General features: G+C 47.0%; 1 protein-coding gene across 1 annotated transcript; it reads left to right on the plus strand.

Moving 5' to 3' along the window:
- Nucleotides 1-297: 297 nt before the first annotated feature.
- Nucleotides 298-11,376, plus strand: LOC142912309 (heterogeneous nuclear ribonucleoprotein L-like). The gene is made up of 11 exons (XM_076060474.1): nt 298-389; nt 771-856; nt 988-1,084; nt 2,524-2,593; nt 5,837-5,923; nt 6,411-6,667; nt 7,023-7,144; nt 7,823-8,024; nt 8,636-8,693; nt 9,544-9,639; nt 10,097-11,376. The coding sequence occupies exons 5-11, from the start codon at nt 5,848-5,850 to the stop codon at nt 10,234-10,236; spliced, it is 951 nt and encodes a 316-aa protein (XP_075916589.1). The 5' UTR covers nt 298-389; nt 771-856; nt 988-1,084; nt 2,524-2,593; nt 5,837-5,847; the 3' UTR covers nt 10,237-11,376.
- Nucleotides 11,377-11,770: the final 394 nt, after the last annotated feature.

Below are 11,770 nucleotides of genomic sequence, written 5' to 3' on the forward strand. Positions count from 1 at the left end.
CGTTGCATGCATTGAAACATTTCTTGAGATCAAATGAGGTGACTTGGAGCAGACCAACCTCGTGTTTAACATTAACAACAACAGGCATGCGTTTTAAAGTCGGCCACATCTTTGAATAACGGCACTCGTTTGAATCGCTCCCTCCGTGCAGCTACGTGGTGATGATACCCAAGACGCGGCAGGCGCTGGTGGAGTTTGAAGACCCGGAGAGCTCCCGCAGCTGCGTCGACTACTCGTCCAAGGGCTCCGTCTACGTGTGCGGGCAGCCGGCCTACTTTAACTTCTCTACCAGCTAGAAGCTTTGGCGCCCTGGCGTCCCGGGGGACAACGGCAACAGCAACCACATCCTGCTCTTCACCATTCTCAACCCCATCTACCCCATCACCACGGTGGGCATTGTTACACTTACAGCAGCTGGACATTAATGTGTGAATAGTTTGTCGGGTGTGCCACGCACACACGCGCATGTTTCATTTATACGAGTGAAATTATGTCCGTTTTGGATTACAGTGAATGGCTTTGCTAAGGAAATTACATTGATCCTTTGGTTCATTTGAGGCAATTGAAGTCGTGTTTTTTGTTTGTGCTTTGAAGTCTACCAATGGCATTGAATAAAAAACAATATATAGACCTAATGTTGATTTTGGAAAGCGTTGATGTCCTGTATGGCTCGATCTTAAAAATTCACTGGAAAAAAAGCTTTTCAAATTTACTTGGTAATGCGTGCAAAATCACCTCGCTGCGTTTGTGTGCTCCATGTGGTCCTGCAGGATGTGCTTTACAACATTTGCAAACCATTTGGGCCTCTGCAACGCATTGTTATCTTCAGGAAGAATGGCCTGCAGGCCTTTGTGGAATATCCTTTCAACGAGATGCATAACCGTAACGATATGTCCGCCATTCACGTAATTTTACGTGTTATTTTGGAGATGCTAAATGTATTGTTTTTAAAATGAAATGGTCGTGTTTTCCTTAATTTTTGGCCACGTTTGTTTCGGTTGAGAGCGCCGAGAGAGCGAACTCATCTCTGAATGGAGCGGACATCTATTCGGGCTGCTGTACTCTCATAGTGGACTATGCAAGGGCAAGTACAACCGATACTTTGTACATTCACAAGTGTGTGCACCACAACCTGGGTTTTTTCACCCGCAGACCAAAGATTTCATTTAATATTATGAATTGACCACTTTGGTGAGCAAATAATGCTGAATACACACGGCAATTCATTGCTAGATGAGGGCTTCTGCACTCGATGCCTGTTGTGGGGGTTATTTGACTTGTGTGCGGGGTAAAGGAGTGTAGCATATATTGTGGCTGCATAGAAATACAATGCACCCAATGGATTTTACAGCTGCCCACCACACAGCCCCACAACCTACAACAACCCATTGTGCATGACGGGCATCCTTGCCGTTGTCTAAAGTCAAACTTTTCCCAATTGATATTACCGTGTGAGGGTGGTTCTCATCTGAGCCAGTGCCCTGAGCCAGTTAATGTAAAATTCGCATCCAGTGGGAAGGGTAGAGTTGGTTTTCAATTCGATTTTATTTGGTGACGGGTGATTAACATTCAGCCATAGGCTGCTTTGCGAGACCTGCAGAGTACCTGAGGGGAGATGTTACATTGTTAGCAGGAAATAAAATTACAGAACAGTAATAACGAATGCATCATTTTCATAACGGGGTTATGGCACTTCAACATTTTTGAGGTATACGATCAAGGCTAACGCTTTACAGTACACGAGGAACACTGCGAATAAATAATACCGAGTTAGGCAGAGCATGCCAAACTTATGTGCGATTAAACAAGTTTGGAATTTAAATAGGCCACCGAGGGATAGCGATTTTTATCTGCAAACACGAAGGGAGCTTGTTCCAACGAAGAGGGATAATCAACACGTGATCTTAAAAAAAAAACTGGTGGCAGAAGGCCACTGTTTTCCCACAACTCCGATAAGCACGCTTTTGCTACGTACGGTGCGAAAGTTTAGCTTATCGTTGACTTGCTACGTGTGGCAGCTCTTATTCATTCATCTCCCAGGAGGTTAAGGGTTGCGTTAAGTACCTCGGCTTTACCGCAAGTTGCGTGCCGTAATTGTCTCGGGGGTAATGACCGCTTAATAATTATTATGCTTGTAAATTTTAAATGGTTCTAAAGTTTCGATTTAAAGCTTTCGTGACTGCAAGGATTCATCTTCTTTGGTTCTTTCGGTAAAGTCACCACGTAGAATGAGAATAAAATAATAAAATAAAACAATAAAATTATCACGACGTTTCGGCCACAACACAAGGTCGGGACGACAGGTTTGTTCCTTTCACCTGAAGAAGGCCACTTGTGTTGTGGCCGAAACGTCGTGAGAATTTTATTGTTTTATTTTATTATTTTATCCTCATTCTATGTGGTGACTTTACCGAAAGAACCAAAGAAGGTTCTAAAGTTATATAATTTTTTCCCAGCATCTATGCCCTATATGCTGGCCACGAATAATGTTTATCTTTTCCCCCTGCTGTGTCCTCTTTACAGGCGACGCGTCTGAATGTGTTTAAAAATGACTCTGATACCTGGGACTTCACCAACCCTGGCCTCAAGCAAGGTAAGACCAATATTGAGCATATCAGAGCCGCGCTCTCTCGACAGCTGGTGGTGGTGAGCCCTCGGGTGTGTGGGGGGTGACGTTTTTAACGCAAGGGCTGGGGGGTGTGCACGGCGTGATGAAACAGGCATTGACTTTCTGTACGCGGCCGGCTTTGCCGTGTTATACTTGAAGATCAGTGGCCAAGTAGAGGGGGAAGTTTGGAGCGTTCTCAAGAGGATAATGCAGCTTCTGCACTTGAGATTTTGGTTGCAGAAAAATGTCACACCTGCAGACACTTGGTTGTCTTGAAGCACATTGGTGTACTGTTTACAATCTACAGAACTTGGTCGTTGTCACAGGAAGTTATTTGAAACGCCATTCCCCTCTTTTGTATCAATCATGCAATCACTGCAATTGTGTAGAGCTGGTCAAGGTTATTTTCGTTTATACCTATCTTCTCCATATATATAAAAGGCAAAGTTGTGAATATGTGTGTCTGTTCAAAATGTTTAGCGTACTTCCCGACATGCAACAAACTGGAAATTTGCCATGTGGGTACTTTCCAGACTGTACACCGTGCAAACATTACACAAATACACTTTTGTTTTTTGGGGGGGGGGGGAGCTCGATAATGCATTTATTTTTTGCACGGCAAGTGAGCTGTGACGTCAAATCTGTCACGTGACCCGTAGTGTAGCGGTTAGCGCTACGCTGCGCTACGAACCCGGCGACCCAAGTTCGATTCCCGCTCACCGCCACCACCGGTGACGATTATTTTAACCGGTCCTGGGCCTCCCCTAGGTCGACTCAGCCTCAAACGAGTAACTGCTGTGGTGTGTGAACATCGCCACTGGGGAGACAAAGGCGGCCGGGCGTGGTGGATCCAAGTCCCGGGCGAAGCCGGGTAGTAACAGCTAGCGCAACATATAACTAAATAATCTTTGTGTTTTTTTAGCCCATGCTAAGCTTGCGTAGTTTACTCTGGGCAGATTGGTTTTAAACTCCTGCCCTTGTACTTTGTTTTTCTAGTTTACCCTTCACAACAATGTGGCAGTATAAGTGAATGTTGTGAAGAACAGGATTCACAAGGAGGCATGTGGCTGCTGGAGTGTTCAATAATCCATTGGATTAATTTTTTTGTTACCATTAAAGCTGTTGCCCTGGTACTGGACATGCGATAGACATTGCCATTAAGTTGGTGGCGTTTTAGATTTTGATCAGCTTTGAAGATTTTCCCAACGTCAAGTGCATGTGGCCCATAGGCGGGTACTCGGTTGTTCGGGGTGTATCAAGGCTGGGCATTTTTACACTACAGTGTAAAACCTTGCATTGCGAGCATAATTCGTTCCGGGAACGTGTTTGTAATCCAAAGCGCTCGTACATCAAAGCACTCGTCTATCAGTTGTGTGATCACGTGACTCACGGCAGTACAAAGTGTGTCTACACGTACACTGCTCGTATTGCAAGACCTCGCTCGTTTATCAAGTTAATATTTATTTTCAATTTTAGCTCGTCTTGCAAAACACTTGCAGACCAAGTTACTCGCAATCCAAGGTTTTACTTTTATATTTAGATTTACCAGGGTGTGTGTCTGTTGGATCAGAAGTAGGTGCCAACTTTCACTGGCATATTTGAGGTGGACATTGCACGTTGCGTTTTTATATTTTGTAGGGTTGAGAAACCTTGACTGCATTATGTGGTGTCTGGATACTAAGCGGAGAAGCTTAGAGGATGTCAGAAAAGCCGATATTTACGATTGAAAATATCACTTATTATAAAGTAACCCTTTTAATTTGGTACGATTGAGCCTGAACAGGAAAATGGTATCTTTGTCCCGAGTACATTGTGTGTACGCACAGATATTAGTTTCCGAAGAGGTAAGTCTCGCCACTTTATCAAGGGAGCTTCAGGGACACGGTGCGGTTTGATTTAATCGCCAAATTTCCGTAAACGCTTCGAAGAGTATTTTCCTCACTCCCAACATCAACGCTACAAGGAGCATCTGCGAGCATTGCCGCACACAAGCACACGAGGCAATTTGCAAGCAACACACGAGCAATCAAGCGCCCGGCAGCCAACAGCCACCGACGTGAACGGCGACGACACGAACGGCGACATTGGCGACATCCTCGTCGGCACTTGGGAGGCACCGGGGACCATGCAACCAACACGCCGCCACCGCTGTGACACGCACGGCCGACCCGCGCCCCCCACGCCTGCAGCGCCACGTCACGGAACACTCGGCACTCGGCGCAGCACGCCGCGTCCGCTGCACCGCAACCGCCACGTGCCGCTTGGCAGAGGCCATCGGATAACCTGCGTCCAGCCGCAGGCACCGGGGGACACGGCGCTGACAGACCGGCAAAGCACCGGAACCGCCGCGAAGAAGCCGGGAGCGACGAAAGCCCGCATTCACCGCGAACGGGACTTGGAAATAAGCCGAACGGAACGCGTGCCGATGCGTTTGGGGCTTAAAATCGCTCCGTTGGTGAGAATTTACCTCCACGCTCGTACGTTTAGACTGCCTTGCTAAAGTTTTGTTTGCAAACGAGGATTTTGACATTGCAGATGCCAGACACAACGCATTTCGCATCGGTTTATAAGCGGCGATCTTTTTCATTTTAAAGGTTCGTAAGGCCCCGTCGCCCACTTCAAGCGTCCCAATTTTAAGCCCCAAACCAAAAAGGGTCGCCGGAGAGCGAGAGGTGCGGTGGCACGGACAACGCGGGGGGGTGCATTTGTGCCAAGCGTGACTGCTGTTGGCGCAGGAAAGAAGGCGCCGGCCTTTCTGTTGCATCCTCCTCGCGATGGGTCGTCAGCCGCCGCCCGACTCTGGGCAACTTTGTGTTCCCGTCGAAGCGTAGACTGGGTAAGAAATGAGCGGGCATCGCAGGCGGCAACCACGGACACTCGCTGACGCCGCACCTCGGAACAATTTGTCGCGTGCATCTGTACACCTCGAATAAATTTTGTTTTTTCTTCTTCTTGCGATGAGCGTTTCTTTACGCGCTGTATTTTGTATGGTGCTCGTTATTTATGTTGCGCCGTGTGAAATCTGCATTTTAAAAAATACCGCCAATTGTTTTTATCGACAGACGCAGCGCGCCCCCGTGTGGAGTGTGCCCGGAATTTCTTAATGTGTTGGTCATGTGAATGTTCTGGGTGCAGAATGCATTTTTTGGATTGTCCTTATTTTGTGCAGCAATGAGCGCTTATGTTTCCCGTGGGTGAATTTGGTGATCGTTTTTTTGTTGTTTTCAGAGGACAATGCAATGATGCCAGCGAAGCAAACGTCTCTCCTTGGCGACCATCCCAAAGCACACGCTTGCGGTGGTGGCGACTGTGGAGGTAATCCCCTTGTTGCGAATGCTATAATTTCGGTTTCCTTCAGCTTGCTGTCAGATTGAAAGAACCTGCTGCCTGTTGAGAACATTTCTTATTTGGAATTAGTGTTAAGGTGCATCCTAAAAACCTTTTTTTGCGATTAACAATTGCAACGTATGAGTTGCTTTGTGTTTTAAGAGACGATATTTCCAATAGCTATCAGATGTATTGGGTATTTAAAACAAGCTATGCTGAATAAGAGCTCTAGCTTGGTGGCCCTCAACCTAAAATAAAAACTAGTTTAGTCTATTCCCTAGGCAACTGAGTCTTCTGGACCAATGTTTTCCAGTGTCTCCAAGGAGTAGAGTGGTGATTCCTGGGTTACCTGACCTTATAGGAAAGGGCACACGTGTGTAAGATGATGGTTATCATAAATCTGTTTTTCAGAGAAGTTTAGAGAGTTTCAGCTAGTTCACGATGCGTTTCCCCCTCTTGTGTGTTTGCGTCACAGGCCACCAGCAGCCACCACCACCGGGCGTCGACTACGGATCTGGCGGCGACGGCATGGGCGGTGGGGGAGGAATGGGCATGGGAGTAGGCATGGGCAACCAGGTTGGGCCCCAGGGTGGTACCCAGGGCCAGCACGTGCAGGCCATGATGAACCAGCAGGCCGACAACAAGGTCCTCATTGTGTACGACTTGGACGCCGAACGCTTCAACTGCGACCGCGTGTTTAACATCCTCTGCCTCTTCGGCGACATGGAGAAGGTGCCTTCGCTGGGTGTTGCGCGCACCTGCTTTGAAATGAGTCCCCGTTTTTTTTCTTCCAAAGGTTCAACCGCGGTGCAATGCGTACGCACGCGTGTGGTGCACGTCGTGCGCTGATCGTGTTATATAAAGTGGGAGATTCACACGACCAAATTTGTGCACCGATTGACAACATAAACATTTGGTAATTTTCTTTACAAAAATGTACCCAATGCGAAGTGTTCTTTGTGCATGTTTTCTAATGGCCCCTCGGCCAACACTTCACATTTCAACAATGCGTTACAACGAAACTTGTAGATATTTTCGTGCAAGATTGCACGATGCTGAACCATCTTACGGGTTGTTATTTTTGTAGGTTAAGTTCCTGAAGAGCAAGCCGGGAGCCGCCATGGTCGAGATGGGAGATCAGTACGCCGTGCACAGGGCGGTTTTTCACTTCAATATGTCTCAGATCTTTGGAAATAAAATCAACCTCTGGTGAGCCTTTTTGTTCCCGTGTTAAATTGGTAAATGTAACTCGTCATATCCTGTTAATGTAATTGGATACTGCTTTCCATTTAGAGAAGACAACTTTAGTAAATATTTAGTGCAAGTGACTAAATTTTAGGACGGTGAAAAAGAGAGCTGATGAATACCGTGAACGAAACACTCGTCACAGCTCACGAGGACCCCGGTGACTTGCTGTCCAGAGCCTTTATTGAAGTGGCGAACATGAAATTTGGATTCTAGATTTGAAGCTTTACGGGGAGGGCCTTTATTGAAATAGCGAACGTGAAATTTGGATTCTAGATTTGAAGCTCTACGGGGAGGGCTTTCACCTATCTGTTAGAGCTTTCAACAGACAACGGGACAAGAAGTCAAAGCTCATCGAGACGCTGACCTTCCTCAAAAGATGCCGCGACAACAAGCTTAAAGGACGCGACCTGGGCTTGCTGTCTTCACTCCAACGCTGTCCTCTGGACAGTCCGGTCCCTTCACCTGATGAAGGCCACTTGTGTTGTGGCCGAAACGTCGTGATTTTTTGTTATTTTATTTTTTACCCACGAGACTTTACCGAATCGAACCAAAGAGCACGTGAAATTTGGAACGTGATAAAATAAAAACTAAAAACAGTTTCTTCGCGCTATTCCCTCCCTTCCGCCCTCGTCTTGGCAGCGTGTCGAGGCAGCGGTCGATTGTGCCGGGCCAGGCGTTCGAGCTGCCGGACGGCACCGACAGCTACAGGGACTACGCAGGTTCTCACAACCACCGCTACGCCAACAGCGAGAAGGCGGCGAAGAACCGCAACCAGCGTCCCACCGTGGTGCTGCACTTCTTCAACGCGCCCACGGACATCACGGCCGAGATGTTCGCGCAGGTCCGTGCCCCCGCCGCCCCTTCAGCCTACTGCCAGCAGCGCAGAAGGGGAGCGCGTTCGGTTTCTTTAAAAGTTTTCCCAGGTGAAGCTTTTATAAATATTCAAGTCCAAAGTTTGCACGTGAAACAATCGTGGGTTTTTAAGATGAGCCTATTGATGTTGTGGAGTTTGTGGTGGCCAATGACACGTTTCCTGTGACGGGACAAATGTAAAATGGTGTAATGTAGTTTCCTTTCAGCGGTTAAAACATAAGATGTATAAATAATGCAGTCGATGTTCCAAAGGGACTTTTTTGTTACAGACTAGACAACACCTCGCGTTAATTTGTCCTGTTTAATACATTACGATTCATATTCATTCGTATTCGAAAGGTTTACATTTCAGTCTTTGGACATTGTTTCTGCAAATGGTTGCATTCCCCCTGAGTCTATGCTTGGTGTTCACAATAATCTGAGCACTTTAAAAGACTGCTCCAAAGCTGGCGAATGTAAATTTAAAAATGGACAACGGGATTTGTGCCTGCAATTAAAATGACATCTCCCGAATGCTTTACCGGTGCACGTTAACTGTTACCAACTATAACGTGAACGCCGCCCGTTCTGTCCCCGCAGCTGTGCGACGAAATGTCGATTGCGAAGCCCCGCTCTTTCAAAGTGTTTTCTGGAAAAAGTAAGTCCCGCAAAGTATGTTTATTATTTATCTTACGTGTCATGGCACAGAATAAATCGTGTACTGTATTCTCCATGCAATCGTCGCTTGATTTACAGCACGACACCAGATGATCTGCAACGTGTGCTATGAGGCCATGCTCAAGAAACCCTGTGAGAAATTCTCTCCCGAGAGCAATCCTTGCTATTCACTCGCGCCCAAGCTGACTGAAGCGTGTTAGCGTAGCCAAGGCATCGGACTGAAGCCTTCCTGCTGCAGAAATTCACCGACGACTGACACCACCCTTTAAACACGGCAAAGGGTTTCATATTCTTGGTTCTTTAGGTAAAGTCACGTAGAAGGGAAACAACAAAATAATAAATATATACAAACACAGACAATTTCAACCGAGAAGATGGATTCTGGCTTAGCAATCATTGGAAGGATTTGATAAACCATTTCGGGTCTTAATTGATTGTTCACGCTTACGGTGGCTTTCAGACCGCATCCATTATTTTCGTCTCCCCCCTCCTCTTTTCAGAACATAGATGAACTCGTCCATCTGAACAACTGCCAAATCGCTCTCCGTGGTGCTAACGTTAAAAATAACCGCCACTTTTTTCAAATTTTCTTGCTGTGGTTTTCACACCTGATGATGATTGCTTGTGTTGCAGTCGAAACGTCGTGAGAATTTTATTGTTTTATATTTTTATTATTTTATTGTTTCCCTTCTACGTGGTGGTGACTTTACCGAAAGAACCAAGAATATGAATCCCTGCAGTCACGAAAGCTTTAAATCAAAATGGTGAAGGGTGTTGCGTTTTACACGACCCAAATGACTCCATGAGCAATGGTCCGTCCACGTGTCCAGCCGATAGGAGCGTGTCCGGCCTGACGGAGTGGGAGACCAAGAACGATGCCATGGAGGCTCTGGCGTGCATTAACCATCACCCCCTGAAGAACGCAAGTAAGTTGTGGGGTGTTGGCCATTTGTGTTGGTGCGATGACATTGAAGCGGTGCTGCATTATTGGCAAATCTTTGGTCGTACGCTCTGTTGAGCACCTAATGTTCAGATTTGGGGGGGGGGCGCTTGTTATTACCATAGCACCATCTGTGTACACTGGCTGCCTAGCAGCCTTGGGTGAAATTGCAGGAAGTGAAAGCAGTTGTAGATTGTTGTATTATATATTAACAGGTTGTTATTTATGGGCGATTTGGATTTCGTTGTTGTTTGCATATACAGAATGGAATTGAAAGTTGACATAGCCAAGCACTTTCACTTATCACAACTCAACATTATCTTAGCTCCCTGAACGAGTTTGTCGACATCGACAAAGATCCTCCTAAGAATCGCTTCATTGTTTTAAGTTTTTGTGTGCTCCAGTGAAGACGTCATGTGGCTCCCCTGTTTTTATTTTCTCAGATGTTCCATACTTCTACACCCTCAAACTGTGCTTCTATAAACCCCAAGAGAAAATAGAACAGTGTTTGAAAATAAAAGTATGGAGAGATGCATGTTTGACATCGAACTGGAATCGATTGAACATGAGCGTGGAGACATGAAGGAAGTTGGGCATAGGGTAGGTGAGTGACTGAGTGTGTGGGTGGCTAGGTGAGTGACTGAGTGACTGAGTGTGTGGGTGGCTAGGTGAGTGAATGAGTGTGTGGGTGGCTAGGTGAGTGACTGAGTGAATGAGTGAGTGAATGTGTGGGTGGCTAGGTGAGTGACTGCGTGAATGAGTGACTGTGTGGGTGGCTAGGTGAGTGACTGTGGGTGGCTAGGTGAGTGACTGAATGAGTGACTAAGTGTCTGTGTGGGTGGCTAAGTGAGTGACTGAGTGAATGAGTGAGTGTGTGGGTGGCTAGATGAGTCACTGAGTGAATGAGTGACTGTGTCTGTGGGTGGCTAGGTGAGTGACTGAGTGAATGAGTGTGTGGGTGGCTAAGTGAGTGACTGAGTGAATGAGTGACTGAGTGTGTGGGTGGCTAGGTGAGTGTGTTAATGAGTGTGTGTGGGTGGCTAGGTGAGTGAGTGAATGAGTGACTTGAGTGTGTGGGTGGCTAGGTGAGTGAGTGACTGAGTGTGTGGGTGGCTAGGTGAGTGAGTGACTGAGTGTGTGGGTGGCTAGGTGAGTGAATGAGTGACTGTGTGGGTGGCTAGGTGAGTGAGTGACTGTGTGGGTGGCTAGGTGAGTGAGTGACAGTGTCTGTGTGGGTGGGTAGGTGAGTGACTGTGTGTCTGTGGGTGGCTAGGTGAGTGTGTGGGTGGCTAGGTGAGTGCGTGAATGAGTGACTGTGTGTGTGTGCGGCTAGGTGAGTGAATGACTGAGTGTGTGGGTGGCTAGGTGAGTGAATGACTGAGTGTGTGGGTGGCTAGGTGAGTGACTGTGTGGGTGGCTAGGTGAGTGAGTGACTGAGTGTGTGGGTGGCTAGGTGAGTGTGTGTCTGTGTGGGTGGCTTATCAGGGACGGGTCCCGTGTGGCCAGTGGTCGAGACCTGTACCTTGGCTGGGTCAGGTCAGACTAGCCTCCCCTAGGACCCCCTTAGCCGGAGGACCCCGAGACCCTAGCCCAGGAATAGGGCGAGTTAGACCGAAGCCGTACCTCCTCAGCTAGCAGCGGGTGAAGGGGCCGTTACCCCTTCAAGTAGAAGGCTGTATTGTATTGTGTTAAGCACCTTTGTAATAAATAAGCATTGCCTCTACCGATTCGTCTCTACGCTGTCTTAAAGAACCCACTACACATGTACAGGAATAACTCTTACGTCTTTAACCATTGAACTTGTTTTAAATACATATAAAAACTCTAAACATTTATCATGTGCACAGTATTGTAATTAAGGCGGGTACTGATACCCCAATAAAGTGCTCATATTTGGTCAGAGGAAAACCAATGCTCATTCGGTAATGCATCTCCATTGGAAGCATGTTATGATGACCTCCTACAGCGCTGTTTCACGAAGTGTTCCGTTTATCAAGAACGCATCCTGGCTGCCATAAGAGGCACGCATAAAACTGAAGGCCGCCTGGGATCAAACTTACAAAATAAGCGGATGAGAGCAGGTTGGTGCGCTTTCGGAAAATGTAACTTTATAATGA

The sequence above is a fragment of the Petromyzon marinus genome, unplaced genomic scaffold (genome assembly GCF_048934315.1).
Source record: "Petromyzon marinus isolate PM22_M1 ecotype Great Lakes invasive population unplaced genomic scaffold, UKy_Petmar_22M1.pri1.0 PM_G_Scaffold_2, whole genome shotgun sequence".
Classification (NCBI taxonomy): Eukaryota; Metazoa; Chordata; class Hyperoartia; order Petromyzontiformes; family Petromyzontidae; genus Petromyzon; species Petromyzon marinus.

Bases quoted from the DNA above. Each gene is read 5' to 3' on its own strand.
- LOC142912309 (XM_076060474.1), top strand. From the start codon at position 5,848: ATGATGCCAGCGAAGCAAACGTCTCTCCTTGGCGACCATCCCAAAGCA. The intron at 7,145-7,822 runs GTGAGCCTTTTT...TCGTCTTGGCAG, and splicing joins GGAAATAAAATCAACCTCTG to CGTGTCGAGGCAGCGGTCGA. The intron at 9,640-10,096 runs GTAAGTTGTGGG...TTATTTTCTCAG, and splicing joins TCACCCCCTGAAGAACGCAA to ATGTTCCATACTTCTACACC.